The 20919-nt window shown below is 35.1% G+C and overlaps 1 protein-coding gene across 1 annotated transcript in view; it reads right to left on the minus strand.

Annotated features, from left to right (window-relative positions):
* BRCA2 (BRCA2 DNA repair associated) overlaps positions 1-20549 on the minus strand; it is a 45199-nt gene extending 24650 nt beyond the window's left edge. The window contains exons 1-11 of the mRNA XM_070942804.1: positions 20471-20549; positions 18397-18636; positions 16236-16326; positions 12948-12982; positions 12815-12855; positions 12612-12723; positions 9889-9944; positions 9694-9802; positions 8295-9329; positions 2752-7335; positions 1799-1894 (exon numbers count right to left, since the gene is read on the minus strand). Coding sequence (XP_070798905.1) covers positions 1799-1894; positions 2752-7335; positions 8295-9329; positions 9694-9802; positions 9889-9944; positions 12612-12723; positions 12815-12855; positions 12948-12982; positions 16236-16326; positions 18397-18636; positions 20471-20549 — 6478 coding nt within the window. The remainder of the gene's footprint in view (positions 1-1798; positions 1895-2751; positions 7336-8294; positions 9330-9693; positions 9803-9888; positions 9945-12611; positions 12724-12814; positions 12856-12947; positions 12983-16235; positions 16327-18396; positions 18637-20470) is intronic.
* Between the last annotated feature and the right edge of the window lie 370 nt (positions 20550-20919).

Below are 20919 nucleotides of genomic sequence, written 5' to 3' on the forward strand. Positions count from 1 at the left end.
TTGAGATGACCTCAAAACCTGACAGTAATAATATGGAAATACTATTACCACTACAAAGATCACTCAATTTTGAATCAGTCAAAATTTCTGAATGGATTTCAAATGCTGTCTCACGCAAAGTAAATTACAATAATAAAGCCGGTAAGTGACAAAATCATAAATGTCTATATCAGTATATCTGTTGTGGTCCGCCAGCAGCCTGCGGACCTGGTAGCGGAGTCGGACAGTGAGGAGGCTGGGGAGGACAATGGGCCAGTCCTGGAGTTAGGGGAAGGACCGGACGAGGGCTTCGCGCCGGAGGCAGAGATGGGGCCAGGGCCATCTGGGAGCGATGCGCGGACTCCGGAGCCTCCAGAGGCGGACAGCAGAGAGGCAGAGGAATAGGAGGAGCCTGTTCTAGTGCATGCATGCAAAGAACTGCCAGAAGGCAAGAGCAGCTGAAGCAAAAAGGACGACTCGGGAGTAAGGCCACTCCCATAAAGCTTAAAAGAGCAGCAATGAGCCATTGGGTTCTTTGTAGAAAAGCAACACTGATTCCAGTACTTCTTGTCAACGTCTCTTGAACTTTGTGGGGTTTTTGCCAAGAAAAGCCTTTGGCAGGTTGCCAAAGACATCAAAGGTTGGTGATAAGGCTGACAGACTGGTTATGAAGAATTAGTTTTGGACTAAGCTGAGAATGAATTAATTCTCAGCTGTTTTAATAAAATAAGTTTGGTCAGGACTGAATTGTGTTTGGTAATCACTACTTGGGCCTCGGTCACAACAATATCCTGTGCCAGAAAAGGTCACAAACTATACCAGCCAAAACTAGACAAATTCCTCTTGGCCATGTATTATATCTGCTCTTCAAGCAGCAGACCCTCAGATTGCATATTATTTCTCTCTGGGAGACCACAATCCCACCAACATTGAAATTCCTAATGAAATAAGAAATAAGTGATTCAAAATAATTTATTTTTAAATATTACTGATCAAATGTTCTGTTAACTACATTGCATTTATTACTGCAGATTACAGAACATATGATCAAGCAACAACTCCAAGTCTTGGGAGGTGGAGTGGTGAGTTATGGGGGAAACTCTAACAGCCTTTAGTTCTCCTCTGTTAACCAGAAATAAGTTCCTGCTTCTGAAGTTGGGCTTTGGGAAATAGTTGTGACTGCTGCAATTATACTAACTTCTCTTCTCCATAGCAGGTTCCCTAACCAGGCCTGTGGACAAACTGATGATGTTTTCTCAGACTTATGTAATTGGGAGACTTCAACTTGTTATTGCTCAAATTATGAGGTGGTTTGGGATTTCACAGCTACCATGACAACTGTAATCCTTGGTCTGATTCATTCCATAGAGGTCACACAATGAATATGTTTTTTTTTTAATCTTAGGGCATTTATTATGTTATCTGAAGGATATTAACATCTGTCACCTGCTATAGTAAGATTACTCTCAACTTGGCCTGCAGTTTTCTGGTAGTGTTCCCTCTCCCATAGGGAGCTGGGACCGCTGAATAGTCTGCCCATATGCCTGATGGGCTGTTGGTTTTCAGAGCATGTTTGGGGTTTAAGATTAAAATAGAAAGTTCAATTAAGGCTTTAGTCATCACTTGGAATGAACAGGTAACAACAACCATGGATCAATCCTCTCACTTTTTACACTGTAGTCCCTCACATGTCAATCTCAAAACAAGAAAAATATGCAGGCACTATAAAATAATAAGCAAGAAAAGAAATGAAGTGCCAATGAAGACAAAATGTATGCATCTTTGAGATGACTTACATAGACTGAAAAACAAAAATTACCATATGGAGAACTTCTTGAAGATTTGAAAGATGATCTACTGAATTTTTCGGATTGATCAAATTCAGGCAGCAGCTTTCTTTTAATAGGAGGTTGTCCTGAAAAAGGTATATCACTGAACATTTCAAAAATGCATATTCAATAAATACAAATTACTATGGAATATTTATTTAACTGATTTATTAAATCATGTTTTATGTAGATAGCAGGGCTTTCTTTTGAAAACATGAGGCTTATTGTATTCACATTTTGGATTGATATGTATCTCTAAACTAGACAGATAAATATTACTTTTTGAAATATTTGTAAATAAAATATTTACAAATAAATCCAAGTTCTAATTAACTCGGCTCCCGATAACTACAGAAATACAACCTTCCATGTTTTTTCCCAGTCATACAGCAGTGATTTGCCACTGTGTTTTAAAAAAATGTTTTTCAGTTTCCCAGCCTGGCCTACAATCTTGGCATTTGCTATCAGAAATTCCAGACTAAAAAGTCAAAAAACCAGGAAGCAATAGAGGTAAAAAAAATATCCATACAATTGTTAAAAATGGCAGATGTAGTCACCAGAATCTGAATCATTATTCAAGAAAAATGTAGAATGGCTAAAGAAAAAGGGTCGAGTTATTTGTAGGGGACAGCTGCCAATTTTTTTCAGCATATTTTTTCTCTCAATGCGAGTCCTGCTAATAGAATAAAAGCTGTAGAATATTTATACAAACAGCTATTATTGCTATTACTCTACTCTTCCATCAATGTTCACTAAAACTCATGTGAAAGCTACACTGCCAATCCTTTGACAATATAAATTTGATACTTTGTATTTTTTTAAATAAGGTTTTTCTTCACTGAAATAAATAATTGTGTAGAACACCAATCTGAGTTACTGGCAGTGTGCAATGTTCAGTATCTTAAATGAATTTTAAGATTCAAGAAAGCAAAAAAGTACTTACCAAATGTGTTTTCTTTTTCCAGATGTCTTTTCCCACTTCTTGTATGTAACAGAGAATTATTAGTTGTCAAGATAGATTTTTGAATATTTCTTTGTACTTCTGAATCAGTGAAATCGTCATCTTTTATGAAAGCTTTTGCACTTTCTGAAGCTTCTACATCTGAATAATTATCTGGAGTTTGGGAATAAGCAGGACAAAAACAATCTGGATTTCCTTCTGTTGCATATTTAGTACTGACTCTGCTTTGGCATGGTTGTATTATCTTCAAAGGTTCAGTTACTTCTTTTGAACATGAAAACCTTCTTTTGAATTCTGCTGGTTGCTTGTATTTCTCAGTAGAAGTGATGCACGTAGGTATTTCAATATTTAGCAAGGATTTAGAAGTTTCATTTTTATTCTGATTCTCTCTGGTTTTGCATTTCTCCTTCGGTTTAGATGATGAATTAGCTTCATGCTCCTGTTTAACTTTTGTAATGGGAGTTTTTATTGGAGAATTATGAGTTTGCTTTAAACTTTCATCAACAAAGAAATCACTTGCACCGATATCATCAAATTCTTTTAAAAGTCCCATAACATTTTGAAAAGCCTTGTGAGAAATCCGTACCTGTTCTCCACATGCTGTATTAAAATCACATGGAATGCCTGAATGCTCCTCTACATTTGGATTTTTTTCTCTTTGGGATATATCTAATCTATTTTCTCTGGGAAATATTTTTTTTCTGATAGAATTCACTGTGTTATATTCATAATTGCAATCTGAGTCAAAATTCTGATAACCAGATGAATCAGATTCAATTTCAGAAAAAAGTAGGCTTGCTTTTTTTAGTGATTCTTTAGATAACTGAACAGGCTTACCACTTGCTGTGCTAAAAAACCCACAGTTGTCAGTAGAAAAGTCTGATTTGCATTTCTTTTTGTTGGAAGTTCGGGTATCAGAACACATATGCATTTCAATAAAGTCATCTGAAGCTTTACAATTTAATTCAGGCGCAGTTTCCACTGATTTGGGTGCAACACGTGATAATGTTTGGGTGCTTTCACAGAACTTTTTGGTTACAGGAACCTGGGACAGGCCTGAATATTCTGTTGGAATCTTCTCTACACTCAAATAGCTAGAACCAATATAGTCCCTGCTACCAAAAACATCAGAAGAACTTCCAAAGGTGTTACCTTTATTTGCTTCAGACTGAGATTCTAAGTTATTGAGGTTTTTATGAAGAACGTGTTGGGCATTTTTTAATCCTTCCTGAGAAACATTAACAGTTTTACCACTTGCTGTACTGAAACTGAATGCAGCTGGTCTAGCTTTCAACTGTTTTGAAGGGTAGTCTTTTTCTCCATTAGTTGTGGATTTCTCTAACATACTAACATCCAAGAAATGCAAGCTACACTTTGGTGTCATCCAATTTTCATTTTTATAGATTTCTCCAGATATGTTGACATTAGTTCCTTCATTAACATCTGACTCAGATGCATTCACATTCTTCACTGAATGTATCTCATTACAGCTGAAATTGTCATCTGAAACAAAATTCTGATGATCTGATAAATTAGGTTCAATTTCAGAAAAAAGTTGTCTTGCTTTATTCAGCGATTCTTTAGATAACTGAACAGGTTTTCCACTTGCTGTGCTAAAAAACATACATTTATCAGTAGAAAAATCTGATATGCAGTTCCCTTTGGTGGAAACCCAGGTATTAAAACACTTGCTCATTTCAAAACTTTCATCTGAAGTTTCACGATTTGTTTCAGAGACAGTGTCTACTAATATGGGCATAGCACACGGTAATGTTTGGGCAGTTCTACATAATTCTTTGGTTGTAGGAAACTGGGATATATTCAAATATCCCATTGGCATCTTCTCTACATTCAAGTAACCAGAAGTAATGCAGTTTTTACTGCCAAAAGCATCCAAAGAACTTCCTAACATATTACATTTTTTTGTTTCAGAGTGAGATTCCAAGTTACTGTAGTTTTTATGAAGAAATTGTTGGGCATTTTTTAATGCTTGTGAAGAAACTTTAACAGTTTTACCACTTGCCGTTTTGAAACTGAATGTGGGTGGCCTAACTTTTAATTGTTTTGAAGTTGAGGTTTTTTCTTCATTAGTTGAGTATTTCTGTAAGGTGCCAGTATCCAGTAAAGGTAAATCACATTTTGATGTCATCCAATCTTGATTTTTATATGCTTCTTTCAAAATACTGATTTTTTTTCCTCCATTAAAATATGATTCAGATGTATTTATATTCAAGGTCAGTCCTTTAAAGATCAATCCACTCTTGAAACCCTGTTTAACCGTGTTTGACAGCACGTCCAAAGAATCTTCAAAATTATCTTTAGAATGTCCAATTTCTCTACATTTTTCAGCTCCTTCTCCAAATTTAAAATTCTTTTTAACTGAATCTTCAACACTAGGTTTTATAAGATTACCAGTATTGTTCATATTTCCAAAAAAGAGAGCTTCTTCTGAAAGAAGATGCCTTGCTTTAAGTAAAGATTTGTCAGTAAATGTAATTTGCTTACCACTAGCCGTATGAAAACCACCAGTCTGCTTTTCTCTGTTTTCAGAGACATTCTTATGGTTGCACCCAAAAAAGATTTCAGTCTGATTTAATTCTGTACTCTCTTTCATAGAAGGGATAATTTCTTTATGTCTAGCATTTGTCTTCCTTTTGTAATATGACATATTATTTATCTCTTCCTGTATATCAGAGCCTGTCAACAAATTAAGTCTCTTACTTTTTTCTGCAAATGTGTCCCCGTCAGTAACAGTGTGAATGCTCTGTAGAAAATATTGTTTTTCTGGCTTACTTACTTTTTCTTCTTGTTCTGAAATAAAACTTTCTTTTGCACCTGCATCATTCCAAGTATTATTTTTTTCAGTTTTAGCAACTTCAACTAAGCATGTTAGATCAGACAAAGTTTCTGGGTAATTATTGTTACAGCAAGTTTTCCCACAATTTAGAAAATGATGTACAGGTAAAGCATTTTGATTTTTAGTGGATAACAATTCGTTTTCTGATACATGTACAGAATATTTTTGAATAATTTTCAAGTTTACTTCTGTGGTGCTAGTAATCTGGACAACACTATCTTTATGGCAGTCCACATCTTTTAACTTATTTTCTGTATCTTCTTTTACAAAAGCAATTGTTGTATCTTTTGTGGTACCTTGTATTATATATTTAGCATTTCCTTTTTTGGCCTTCTGAGGCCAATCAATATCTATTTCCTTCATAGGCATGTGCCAACTACTGCATTTGTTTGAACTATCCGTTTTTATTTTATAGGAGTTCAATATTTCATCAATTCCATTCATATTGCTGGCTAATTCTGTACCTCTTGCAATCTCATCTTTGTTTTTAACTGAATTATGATTTCCCAGATCAGATTGTAAGGGATCTGAAATAACTGGAACAAAACATTTTTCTTTTCTATTTGATTTCAGCAATATAACCTGCTCGTTGCTTTGTCTGTCAGTATTACATTCCCCAGTATCCGTATGCTTAAAAGAGGACTGATTATTACCTGGATCGTCCACAAATCCCATATCTTTCCAATTCTTAGAATTTAATTTTTTTTTATCAAAACTTTTAGTTTCGTTAGTGTTATTGTCCATCATAATCTTGTGTTTTCTAAACTGGGTAAATTCAAATTGACTGTCTGTTTCTTCCAATATGTTAGAAAGTTCAGTAATTTCAGCTACTTGGCTTGCTGTTAAATTGTGTTTTTCTTCAGAGTGCTGATTTTTAAGTACATTTTGAACAGACTTATTGCCATATTCAGGAAAACTAATTTTCACATCATCTGAGTGAACCACAGAATCAGAAACATGTAAATTTAGTTCATTTTGTCCAACTGAAAAATTCTCAGTATTTTCCTGTTTATTTTGACTTGAAATAGCACCTTTTTCTTCATTCTGAAAATCTACAAGAAGTTGATCTTCTATATCCTTGAACAGTAATTTGCCTTTTCTGATTTCATCAGCAGATAGCACTATCTGTTTATCAGATGCAGTCTTAAAACCTTTGCATTCCTGGATTTTCCTATTACAAAGACATCCTAACTCTCTCTGCTTATCATCAGGCGCACCTTCTTTTAAACTTAGTAATGGAAACAGTTTTGTATCAATTTCTTTCTCCAATACCATAGTTTTAGATTTTGATGCTCTCATTGAATGAATACCACTGTCCAAAAATTGTGCAGTTAATTCCAAGTTTACTTGCTTATTTTCTGTTTCTGATACTTGCATCGGCAATGTACATTTTTGTGCTTCTTGTGATGAACTATAATTTGTGAAATCAGTCTTTCTATCCACACAAGTATTGCTGTGACAGATTTCATGGAATCCTTTTTCAATTACCTCTGTTTGATAATTAGCAGCAATATCTCTGGAAAACATTATAGCTTCTTTCTTTGTATTATTTTTTAGAAGTAGTGTTGAACTATCAGTAGTGTTATGTTGAATATTTGACTTTTTACTACCTGTAGTTTCATATAACATGTTAGTAGATGTATAGCATTTTTCAGAATCTATTTGCTTTCTTTCTTTTGTGGAAAGATTATCAGCAGTTTCAATTTGTCCTGTAAGAAGTTGAATTACAACAGGGATGTGAGTTAAAATGATACCAATATAAACATATCCTAAACCTCTGTAGTATATTGTACTAAAGTATTTTTTTCAGGATGTCAACTGAGAAACCACAACTTTTGCTTTATATCTCAATTGTAGATTTTTATTCTATATCTGAAAAACCATCAGATATTAAAGCATTTGTATGCTTTTTTATTTATAGAGTTAAACAGAACAAGTTTGTCTTTATCAAAGAAACAGCTTTTTCTGAGATATTTAAATCTTTTTCAGGCATACCTATATGAACAAAATACATATTTTTTATTCTGATTTCCCTCAAAAGCACCCCAACAGAACATACCAGTTGATTTTTTAAAAAATAAAATTTATACCTTTTCAACACACAATAAATAATTGGGTTTCAGTAATATATTCTTAGCAAAATCAAGTACTTTTTTCTAGAAATAGTTGAAATTACAATCTACTTTTGGAATGGTATATTCAGTCCACCTTCCTCTTCATTAGCTCTTAGAGAAACCTTTCTTCATCAAGAGATGGGGGAAAGGAGGAATTCCTTTATTTTTAATGTTATTTTTACTTATAATGACCAGCAGGAGGCAGTATATGACCAGTTTCATTTTATCTGAAATTTGTCAATTGTCAATTTGTCAATTACTAAGACCCCATACAAAGCTCGGTGGGCTGTGTATACCTGATAAGTCTCAAATAGAACAAAGCAGGCCTCCTCGTAGTCAGTATCTGAAATTCCAGTATTTTTGTTTTTATAATTAACCATACTTATTTTATCTATCTGAAAATGACTTCAGCAACATTTTACTAACATATATATAGTATATTTTAGACTTTTTCAATGCAGTAAACAGAAGTCACAACAATGAACTGAGACATGTATGGAATTTTAAAACTTAAGTTTTAAAAGTTAATACACAAAGGAATATAAATATTGTACCTTCATTCTTGATTTGGATTTCAGAAAGTTCAAAGATACCAGTTTCTAAATTTGTACATACTGGCACAAAACAAGTAAGAGATCCATCTCTCTGGGTGGTTCCTTCTTCCCGCTGAATTAGAGAATTGTTTAGAGCATAAATGAATTTTTTGGGCCGCCTTTTCAAACTGGAAAGTGAGCTAATATTTTTCAAGCTTGATTTTGTGTGTTGTCTAGCATCACTAGAAGCTTGATTTGAAATATTACCTAGATGGCCTGAAGAACTTTTATCCTTCCTTGAGAAATCAGAGTGAATATTTTGGACTTCTGAGGATTCTGTTAAAGTTCTGCTCTTTAAGAAATAATTATTCTCTGAAAAATTTACAAAAGAAAACTCCTCATTCTCAGCATGTTTCAATGACACTGAATCATTCTTAATCAATAAAGGTGAGTTTTCAGAAACGGATAACTTTTCTGGAGAACTCATCTTTCTACTTTGTATTAGACATGGTGTGTTTAACATATATGATTTTAATATTTTAGGACTACTGCATTCTTTTTCAATAGATGATGGACTATCCGGATAAGTTTTCTTGACCTGTAAGGTAGAAGATGAACTAATGCTTTTCATGAATTTTTTTTCAAGTTGCGTTATTTCAAGACCAGACAAGTCCAACTGAGACCATGGACAAAGCAAAGATGATGGCATATTCTCCTTTCTGTTCACTGCATTCTGTATTTTTGGGACATTTGTATTCAGGTTACATTTAGAAGATTTTAACTTTCTTTCACATTGTCTTTCACGAGAAGCCTTAATCATTTCATGATATCCTTCAAGTTCATCATGATTCTTTTCATAAAAAATAGCTTTTTTATTCTCCTCAACTGAGTTAATTTTTTTTAGAAAAACTCTGCTGCTGGCAATGTTCAGAGAAAAGTCATTTGTTCCACCATGATTATTTTCATCCTTTGGTATATTTGATGGCTTTTGGTATCCATGTAGCTCAACAGGAAATGCATTCTTATCAAAAGATTCATTTAAAAAACTTTCAAGATCTGTAAATAATTGTAAAACAATAGCATCAGAAATAAAATAATAATAAATTATTCTGCAGCAGGAATGTGCAAGAGGTTCAGAAGTACTTTCAGATTTGCAAGAGTTTGTTAATGTAACTTTACAACAAAACAGAATTAGTTCATCTGGTCATGTTGTCTGTCTGGTCTACCTAGTAAGGCCAACACTATCCAAAATATTATCAATTATGGTTAATTTAATTACTTGGAAAAAATAAACAAATAAATACTGTATCTTAAATATTCTAATATTTGCAATAGTGGCAAATATTTGTTTAATAAATAAATATCTTAAAGAAAAAGAAGCAATCTAAGAGTTATAAACTAATAAAGGACAAATGCTCACTGTGGATTTTGCTGTCCATTTCTGCACATGAAATTTCAATTCCTGATGAAGATTGCCTATTATTGCTCTTGAGACTTTTCCCGTTTTTGGAAAAAAGACCATACATGATCTAAAATCCAAAGCAATAACAATTAATTTATAAACTTACATATCAGCTGAAATTTCTAATACCAAAAATGCACATTCTTTACTTACAGCATCAATTATTTCATTAGGGATCGTTGTTCCAGAAACTGTATCTTTTCTTCTTTCTACAATTCAAACAACAATATATATTATTTGTAGTTATTTTATGACTCATTGATGGAAATCAATGTTTTATGTCCAACTTGTATTTAATGAAGCTTTCTGAGAATTTTATTCCAAAATACAGAACATATTTAATGAAATAAACTGAACAATGAAATACTCTAATGAAACTATTGGCACTTATATTAAGGTTGAACAATGCAACCACTTGTAATGCTTGCAATGAATTAATTATATGGATCCAACATATTTATCTCTTTTAGTTATCTTCCTTCAGATGCTCCTTGAATTATGATTGGTCATTTAGTGACTGTTTGAATTTATGACAAACCCCCACATAACCAGCCACATAATTGCATTTTGAGTACTTGGCAAATGGCTCACCAGATTATTTGCAGCATCGCACAGTCACATGACTACAATTTTTTGATTATTTTTTTGCCAGTTTTACAGTATTTAATTCTTGTTTCTAGCAATAGCATTAGTGTGGCGTACTGCATATTTTGCATAGCCATCTGCAAAAAATACTGAAAAAACCTGATCACATGGTACCAGCCAATGACCACAGTGATTTATGTTTGCAATTCTGGGCTCAATTATAGTCATAAGTCAAGGAGTACTTGTAGTAGTCCTGTAATTATTCAACTTAACCAAACTTTTAAGAATACATTTGATTTCATATTTATCTCTACTCAGCCTTTCATTTAGGAACTCAAATCACTGTAGTTCCTCCTATTTCTTTCCACATAGCTTTGTTAAGTAGGTTGAACTGAGAGATAGCAGCTAGCTCCAAGTTATCCAGTAAGCAGTGGCTGATGATATAGTCAAATTGCATTTTTCCACTAGTCCATTACAGTAACCAGTATGCCACACTAATTCTATTTCTAGCTCTTTAATCATATTGAAAATGAAACATTATGTGGCTAATAATTATCAGCTGATTTCAAAAGAACAGTAATTTTAATAACAATCTATATATTACAGGTGAAACTCGAAAAATTAGAATATCATGCAAAAGTTCATTTATTTCAGTAATGAAACTTAAAAGGTGAAACTAATATATGAGATAGACTCATTACATGCAAAGTGAGATAGTTCTTGATTTGTCATACTTTTGATGATTATGGCTTACAGCTCATGAAAACCCCAAATTCACAATCTCAGAAAATTAGAATATTGTGAAAAGGTTCCATATTCTAGGCTCAAAGTGTCCCACTCTAATCAGTTAATTACGCCGTAACACTTGCAAAGGGTTCCTGAGCCTTTAAATGGTCTCTCAGTCTGGTTCAGTAGGAATCACAATCATGGGAAAGACTGCTAACCTGGCAGAAAACCATCATTGACACCCTCCATAAGGAGGGAAAGCCTTAAAAGGTAATTGCAAAAGAAGTTGGATGTTCCCAAAGTGCTGTATCAAAGCACATTAATAGAAAGTTATGTGGAAGGGAAAAGTGTGGAAGAAAAAGGTGCACAAGCAGCAGGGATGACCGCAGCCTGGAGAGGATTGTCAGGAAAAGACCATTCAAAAGTGTTGGGGACATTCACAAGGAGTGGACAGAGGCTGGAGTCAGTGCATCAAGAGCCACCACACACAGACGGATCCTGGACATGGGCTTCAAATGTCATATTCTTCGTCAAGCCCCTCCTGAACAACAAACAACGTCAGAAGCGTCTTACCTGGGCTAAAGAAAAAAAGAACTGGTCTGTTTCTCAGTGGTCCAAAGTCCTCTTTTCTGATGAGAGCAACTTTTGCATCTCATTTGGAAACCAAGGACCCAGAGTCTGGAGGAAGAATGGAGAGGCACACACTGCAAGATGCTTGAAGTCCAGTGTAAAGTTTCCACAGTCTGTGTTGATTTGGGGAGCCATCTCATCTGCTGGTGTTGGTCCACTGTGCTTCATTAAGTCCAGGGCCAACGCAGCGGTCTACCAGGAGATTTTGGACCACTTCATGCTTCCTTCTGCAGATGAGCTTTATAGGGATGCCGACTTTATTTTCCAGGACTTGGCACCTGCCCAAACTGCCAAAAGTACCAAAACCTGGTTCAATGACCATGGGATTACTGTGCTTGATTGGCCAGCAAACTCGCCTGACCTGAACCGCATAGAGAATCTATGAGGCATTGCCAAAAGATGAGACACATGAGACCGAACAATGCAGAAGAGCTGAAGGCCGCTATTGAAGCATCCCGGTCTTCCATAACACCTCAGCTGTGCCACAGGCTGATAGCATCGATGCCACGCTGCATTGAGGCAGTAATTGATGCAAAAGGAGCCCAAACCAAGTACTGAGTACATATGCATGCTTATACTTTTCAGAGGTCTGATATTGTTCTATGTACAATCCTTGTTTTATTGATTTCATGTAATATTCTAATTTTCTGAGATTGTGAATTTGGGGTTTTCATGAGCTGTAAGCCATAATCATCAAAATTATGACAAATCAAGGCTTGAACTATCTCGCTTTGCATGTAATGAGTCTATCTCATATATTAGTTTCACCTTTTAAGTTGCATTACTGAAATAAATGAACTTTTGCATGATATTCTAATTTTTCGAGTTTCACATGTATATTAATTACAATTGCAAAATGTCTTTCTCTTGTAGCTACTCTGTATTTACTGTTCTTTATCCTCACGTTTCAGTCATAACCGTGTTACCTTCATTACCTATTATGACAGTTGGAGAAAGTGTAGGAGGTGTTGCTAATGAACTTGTCCAAGACATATCAGGATCTGCTTCTGCTCCCAAGCTCTCAGAAATGCATTTCTGTGTCTGAATCTAAAATATAATGAACTGTTTAATCACAGACACAGACACACAAACACACATATGGCATTATCATAATTAAAATATTTTAGAATAAAATTACCTCAAAAATCTTGGGTGTTTGTAATAAACTTTCACTTAGTACTGAAAATATGAAAGAAAGTATTCTTAGAATGAGCATATATTTATAAACTAATACAACTTTCAGTGCAATAGATAAAGACATTAATATTTACCATATTTATTATTTTGTTTTTCTTGTACGACCGGACTGAAATATAAAGAAAAAATAGTTATTTAAATCAAAAGCATCCTTAAACACAATTTTAATTTCTATAACTTCATAAAATATAATGAACAATGTTTATATATCCTGCTCATCTAAATAAGGTGTATCTTTTTAAAGTCAATATGGATAATCTGAGAGCTCCTGATTCTATAGCACTAATGAAGCTAAGATTAGTCACTTTAATTTCTCCAAAAGGCAACAATAACGATTATATAATGATATTTTATATCATAGTTTGAAGGTAAGTATTTTCTTATCTCTCTGCAGAAATATATTTACCTATCAGAATTTATCTTTAGGAAAATTTACATATCACAGGGGTATGTTATGCACCATATATACTTCTTAGTTGGTGGGATGTGGGCAATAGGCTTGCAAAGGAGTCTCTGGAGCACCTGCACTAGAGTAACAGCAAGGTAATATTAGGTTTGATTCAGGGGTGAAATGTAAAATTTGTACTACCGGTTCTGTGGGAGTGGCTTGGTGGGGATGTGTGTAATGTGACTGGGTGGGCGTGGCCAACTTTTTTTTTTTTAACTTTTCAAAACATTTTTTCTAATGCTTTGAAAAGCTTCTGCCAATCAGGCAACTCAGCTGGGATCGTCAGAGAGGCTTTTTAAAAAATGCTTTGAAAAGCTTCTCTGCCGATTAGGCAACTCAGCTGGGATCGTCAGGGACTTTTCAAAGCATTTTTTTACCACCTCTTCAGCCAAGAGGTTGCAGAAAAAAATGCTTTGAAAAGCCTCTGACGATCCCAGCTGAGCTGCGTGATCATCAGAGGCTTTTTTTTTTTTACTTTTAAAAGCATTTTTTTCGTCGGAAGAGGTTGTAGAAAAAATGCTTTTAAAAGTAAAAAAAAAAAAAAAAAGCCTCTGATGATCGTGCGGCTCAGCTGGGCATGGTGGGGGCGGGGGCATAGGGATTTTTGCTACCGGTTCTCCGAACCACCCGCCGCCATTGCTACGATCCAGTCCAAACCGCGAGCATTTCACCCTTGGTTTGATTGCACTTATTTTGATCAGAACATGTCCAAACTGATTAATACTGTTCTTGATATGGTGAATGTGACATGGCCGTGATTAAAATTATTCACCTAGTGTAATTCTTTCCCATTCTACCAAATTGGTAGCCTCAATTGTTCAAATCTATGATCTAGAATACACGAGTCCATGTGCTGACAGACATAACATATAAAGAAAAATGTATTGTTGTGACTCCAGCCCCGGAGGCTGATTTATCTTCGCATGCTGAGTCGGAGGATGATATGAAGGAAGCTGGCACAAGCTATGTGCCAGAGGGGCCGTCTTCACTGGTGAGTTAAAAAGAACTAACAGTTGCTGACGTGCCTCTGGACCCCAGCCAAATTGAGGAGAAAACAGAGGCCGGTAACGAGGAGAGGGAGCCCCTATTGGATGCAAGAGAGAGATGTAGGAGACGTCGTAGAGAACAGCTATTGCAACGTCCCAAGAGGTGTGGTCAGGAGACGTAGGGCCATACCCTACAAAGTATAAAAGGGGTGTGGCTGGGCCAGAAAGGCGTGGTGAACAATTTGTTGGCGTTTTGGAGTTTAGAACTGCTAGTTTTGAGTTTTGAGAAGGAGTCTGCATTCCTGCATTAGCCTGCTGGCCGTCTGCCAAGACCTCTGGAACATTGCCCGGTAATTACTGAACTGATATACCTTTGGAACATTGCTGGTAGCTACTGAACTGATATACTTTTGAGAGAGAACTGTTTATTAACGGCCAGCTTCAATCTCTCTAGCCTGCGTTTGTTATTGCTGGGCTATTTGAGCTTCTGCAAGGCCACTCGTGGGAGGGGACAGAACAAGTATGTATAAGGGGTTCATAGGTTGAAATAGGATGACCTGAATGAAGGTGAGCTGATCTGATCTTGTAGAGTTAAGATATATATATGTTGGGTAAATGGAGATGCAAATTTAACTATAAATGAAAAAGCTAAAATGTATGTCACAAGGTATGAATTCATGTCATCTAGACTGTTGTTGATGTGTATGAAAGTAGAAATTCAGTGATAGCTGTTACTGTTCAACACATTGTGATTAAAAATGAGCAGGGATGAGTTTGGGAACAATTGTGGAACATTCTGAACGAAAACCTCTGTTTGCTAACGTGAATGAAATACAGATAGAATAGGGCAGATAGGAACATGGAAGATAAAGAGAAAGTTTCTGGACCATTCAGAGATCCAAAAATTAATGAAAATAATAATTTATGTATCTTTGAATATCTGCTTGGAAAATATTATGTTTAAAATTTAAAAAAGTGCTACAGAGTAATGCTAAGGGAGAGTATGCAAAAAGATGCTTGGTAGAATAACGAAGTGAAAGCTGCAAAATTGGTTCATATAGGAAGATGACTGCTAAAACAATTAGGAAATACGTTATATCAAGAGAATTAGATAATCAGGAAAATATATATTTAAAGAAGATGAGATAAAATTAAATTTAAAATAAGCAGAAAAAATGCAGAATGATTTTGCTGGAAACATTTTTAATAAGAGAAAAACACTAAACAATATCTTCCAGCAGAATGAAAACTATTAAAAATAAAAGTACTGAAATTATTTTGGGTGAAACTAAATAGTGGAAAATAAGAATATGTTTCTGCCCTTTTTGTTGGGTGAAGAGGAAAAAGCAGAAAATTGTGTTTGGAGTTGGTAAGATTCTTAGAAATGGAGAAAAAAAGTACTGCATGAAAGTGTCAGAGTGTGCAAGAATGTTTTGCAATAGCAAAAAGGTAGAGAGAGAAATACTGAAAGAAACAGATGTTAACTAGATATAGCTATGTTGTTTTTTACACATTGTGCCCTAATTTGCTTGGCTATTTCTTATGCCTCCAGAAAATGTATCCACATCAATGTCACTACCCTCATTTCAATATACCAAATAATTAAACAGCTAAAGTCTGAGGCACTTGTTGACATGTTGAGTCAATCAGGTGTAGCAGTGAGCCAATTTGCTAGTTTGGTTGGTTAAATGCATCAGGCTAGAAACCAAAAGACTAGTCTTTCCTCAGATGCAAGCTGAGTGATTTTAGTCAGTGAGTCCTAAAAGGCAATAAATGATTCCAAGAAATCATCATGGATATGCCCAAGCATTGTGATGTTACCTTGATTTAAAAGACAAATTTAGCTGTAACAATGGAATTCTTTATTGTGTTGCTATAGAAAGATCTATATCTACATCAGCATCAATAGATAAATAAATAAGATGCACCTTGCAATAACACAGGAACTAGAAAGATTCATTCCTTCATTTGATTCATCCACTTGTGTTCTCAGTCTAGGCATTCCACTGAAAGTTTTACCTGTATCAAAGAAATGTAAGCAAAAAACCTTTCACTACTAGGTAGTTCTTTTTTTTTTTTCTACATTTGTCTAATTAAATCTTGAATGTTACAGGAAGTAAGTTTGCTTATTCATTTTTTAACCATTTAAACCATTTCTAGCCTCACAATTCCATTGCCCTCTCTGCTTATGCTCACTTTTAATACTTAAATCTGTTTAGTGTGGTACAGGATCTAGTAATCCAGAATCCAATTCAGCCAAAAAAGAAGAGTTATTTCTTCCCCTTAAGCGCTTTTGGGATTTTAGCTACGTAAATTTATAGCATTCTTGAGAATTAAAACTGCATATAGAAATGAGATCCTGTCACAAATATGTCTATGCGATAATTTTTTTTAGTCTTTGACCATAAAATTAAATAATTTTTTTACCAGAAATAGCAAAACCCATTTGGTTAACTAAAACTTACAAATTTATGAGAAAAAGTACTGAAGTTAAATATTTGATAGTAATAATTACTAGATATATTTATTTATTTATTATTTATAAAATGTATAGGCCACCCATCTTACCTCCATCTAGATTCTGTTTTTCCTTTAAGGTCTCAAAACAGGAAACACTAGGATCTCTATTCTTTTTATTTATCCTCCAAACCCCACTCTTATGGGTTAGGTTCACTTGAAGAATAGTAATTGAATGAGCTAGTGAATTCCACAAAGGGAATGGGATTTAAATATGGGACTACTCAGTCAATACCAGTCATTAGTCGCACATTGGCTTGGTTACTCTGAATTTGCTGTCAATTCCTTCTTATCGGTGGGCAATACCATTTTTGGCAACTTAAAGAATTCAGAGAACATAAGACATTAAATCTATGAAACATGATTTACAGAGATTTTGCAATCTATATTATATATATATGATAAAGTGAGTGAATATAAAAGAAAAAGGTAAACATTTTCCTATCAGTTGTGTTTGATGCTAGGGCACGATGCTCATGTTTCTTGGCTGAGGGAGCCAGCTTTGTCCTAAGACATATTCTGTGATTATGTGGCCAGCATGGCTACGTATATGCCATGGGCGCATGGAACACTGTTACCTTCTCACTGAAGTGGTACCTATTAATCTATTCGCATTTGCATGCTTTCGAACTGTTAGATGGGCAGGAGCTGGGGCAGGAATGGGAGCTCACCTTGTTGTGTGGCGCTTGGGTTAACCCAGGCTGTCAGCTTTCCAGATGACAAGCTCAGTGTCTTTAACTGAGCTATTGTGCCCCGAGTGAATAGTAATGATTAATAAAATATATGAAATACCAAGAATATTCTAAAGATAAATATTATTTTAACAAAACATTACAATATTTTTGTAAATTTGAGTACTAATTCGGGATATGGAATATTTAGTGATTAAGAAATGAATTTCAGAGAATTCCATATTCTCCTGAATATGACATTCCAAGCACAATTGCAATTTACAGAAATCTGTTGAACCAATGTTCCAGATGTATTCGAGGATCTGGATGATCCCTATCACTATTGTGCTTCATGGCCAGACTACCCCTGAAATACTTCAATGTTTCCTAGTTCAAAGGATTTTTGAAATGATCAACTACTGTAGAAAGAGAAAGGTTTTGAAGGAAACAAAATGCTCTGTTCCTAGAACAATGAATTTTGCCTTCAAGATGCAAGCAAAAGTTGAAATATAGATTGCCAAGTACATACTAGACAATATATATATATACAATATATATCCAAGATGAAATCTGGTCTATACACTAGAAACCCAGAAGTGGCTGAAATTGTCTTCTATTGTTTCATGTTTTTATGGAAATGGGGCAAAAGCTGTTATTTTATACCATAATCATCAACCCAACATTCCTGTTTTATACAGACCACAATGTTTGAGCTGACACCTAATATCTCCAAAATTAGTCACTTTTCTAGTTGTGGACCTTTATGTAGCCAGAAAGGTAAAATTTTCACAAAAGATGCATCTGCATTGTAATATTTCATTTTCGTACTACATCCATTTTGTAAATGCTATACATACAAAAATGTTTACAATTTTGGTTCTTATATTATTTCTTACCTTACCTGTTTCTTCACTGGACTGAGCTGATTTTTCTATAGGAGAAGTAAATGTTTTTACATTTTTATTTCGGTCTTTAAAAATCATGGGCGTTGATAACTTATTTCTAGACAACTTCCCTTTTGGGGTTTTGAAAGTATTTTGATCCATAGTTTTGTGTAAGGGGTCTTCTGTTTTTTTCACATCATAAGGTGGAGCTTCTGAACTGAGTTCTTCAAACCAATTGAGACTTATTGGTCCTAGGTCTAAGAAAAGCAGTCAATACATTATTTAATGTATCTTTCAAGTTATGATTTAATGATTACTACAAATTAATAATTGGTTCCACTAAATTACTATATATTAATGTCATCAGAAAATAGTAACCTTAGAAGTAAGATTATTTTGCAGGATCTAATCTGGGTCGGTCACCAGGACCAGAGGTGTTGTCTTCTGAGCCTTCGGACTCATGCTGAAGCCCATCCTCAGAGAGAAATACCCTGAGGATGGGCTTCAGCATGAGTCTGAAAACTTAGAAGATAAAACCTCTGATCCTGGTGACTGACCCAGATTGGATCCTGCAACATCATCCTGGGACAGGTATATTCATCTTCATTCATAAGATTATTCTTTTACACAAGTACTGATGTAGGTTGGCTTTCTAAATATATTATGTAATACTAGATTTTTAAATAAATACGAACTATCATCAAATATTACTACTATTACTATAAAATGTTTTTCTAATAGTAGGGGATGCTATGGAGAATATCTCCTCCCACTTACTTTAAAGGCAGAGTTCAAAACTACTCTTTCTGTAGGTCTTTTCCCATATCAGCCGCTCAGAGTCGCTGTTGTGACCCCGACTCCCGAGCCTGTCCTCACAGAGGAAGAGGACTCAGAAGATGATAGGGAGGAACTGACAAGGCCTCCCTCTCCAGGACCCTCCTTTTTGGCAATGCCTCAGGTTCCATCCGAAGGCCAGGAGGAACAGCTGGGGATGGGCCAGGAGGAAGGCATTTCGGAGCACCCATTGATAGGGAGAGATGATGATGAATCCTGGTTTGATCCCAGGCAACGTCGGAGGGAGAGGCGTGCGCAGCAAAGGAAAAGGCGTGGGAGGGCCAGAGATTGAGCTGAGTCACTGAGCCACACCCCACAAGGGATAAAAGTGGGTGGGATTGCTCTTCAGGCTTTATGACGGACAAAGTTCACACTCTGATAGTCACATCATTATCCCTGAACTTCGGTTTGAATATATTTTGGACTGAACATTGACTAAACTCTTGTCTTGCGGATAATTTGTTGCTCCTGGAATGGACTGAAGATAAGCCTTCTCCTGTTTTCTGGGAGTGCAAATGGACTTGGCAGGCATTTTGCAGTTAGCTGCCAAAACCCTCGTCTGCCAGGGATTCAGGTCTGTTATATAATAAACTATTGACAGGCGTGTTTGGTATTGTGTTTGCCTGTGTGAGGGAGAGGGACAGAACAGTCGCCTTGATGGGTGGAAATAAATTTTAATAATATCTGGCTCTGCCTTGTTTGGAGAACATGCATGCCTATTAGGCATGTGACCAAGATTTGCTTACAAGCTAAAGATTCTTTATCAGGTGACTCTTTTGTAAACAACTAACTGCAATCTTCTCTGTTATCAGCAAAAAGATTCACCTCCATGCCAAATCACTGGAAGGTTTAAGAAAGAGAAACAAAGTCTCTAGGCTAAGGTATATGTTGGCTCCAATTGGGAAACAGCTCAATTGTTGAGGCTATTGTAAACCTTCTTAATATATCTTGCTAATGATTTATAATAATATAATTATGGTTCATCACACATTAATTATATTATTTATAACAACAGACAATAAAAGAAAAAGGTGAAAAAACTTGAGAACCTGACAGTAGCTACAATTTTCATCTTAATTGTATAACAATCTGCTTAAGTTTTCTTTAAATTCGTTTTCTGACTTGTCAATCTGAAACTGGGGAAGCAACTATCCCCCTCAGACCAAGGAATTTCAAAATAATTCCAATCTTGTCTCCAGAGCAAGTAGAAAGGAATAGAGACACACACACTAAAAGCAGCTTGAATTGAAATAGTACCTGATTCACTGTATTGTGTTTTGAATATTTCAAACAAAGATGGTTTCTTCGCAGATATATCAACATTTTTCTTTTCCATTGCACTGCTAATACAATTAAGAAAGTCTGCAAAATAAAGTGTTCTTAAAATTATATTGGTAATTTATCATATTTGACAGAAATTCTGTTTCTTTTTCTTCTAGACTGCTTACACATCATATACCCTCCCCACAAGAAATGCAAATATTTATGGTCACAGCATTAACATCATGAATGAACCAATAAATTTATAAAATAAAACTGTATAATTTATAGCTTATATTAAAATACCAGATAAATTTATTTTGACAAATTATGAGGACTGATTCAAACATAGATCTAGGAATCTCTTAAATAGAATCAAAAGACTAAAAACAAACTATAGGATTTTTTAATTTCTGACTAATTCCCTTAATTGTTTGGCAAGAAAG

The sequence above is a fragment of the Pituophis catenifer genome, unplaced genomic scaffold (genome assembly GCF_029215685.1).
Source record: "Pituophis catenifer annectens isolate HBS135680 unplaced genomic scaffold, rPitCat1.0.hap2 SCAF_4, whole genome shotgun sequence".
Classification (NCBI taxonomy): Eukaryota; Metazoa; Chordata; class Lepidosauria; order Squamata; family Colubridae; genus Pituophis; species Pituophis catenifer.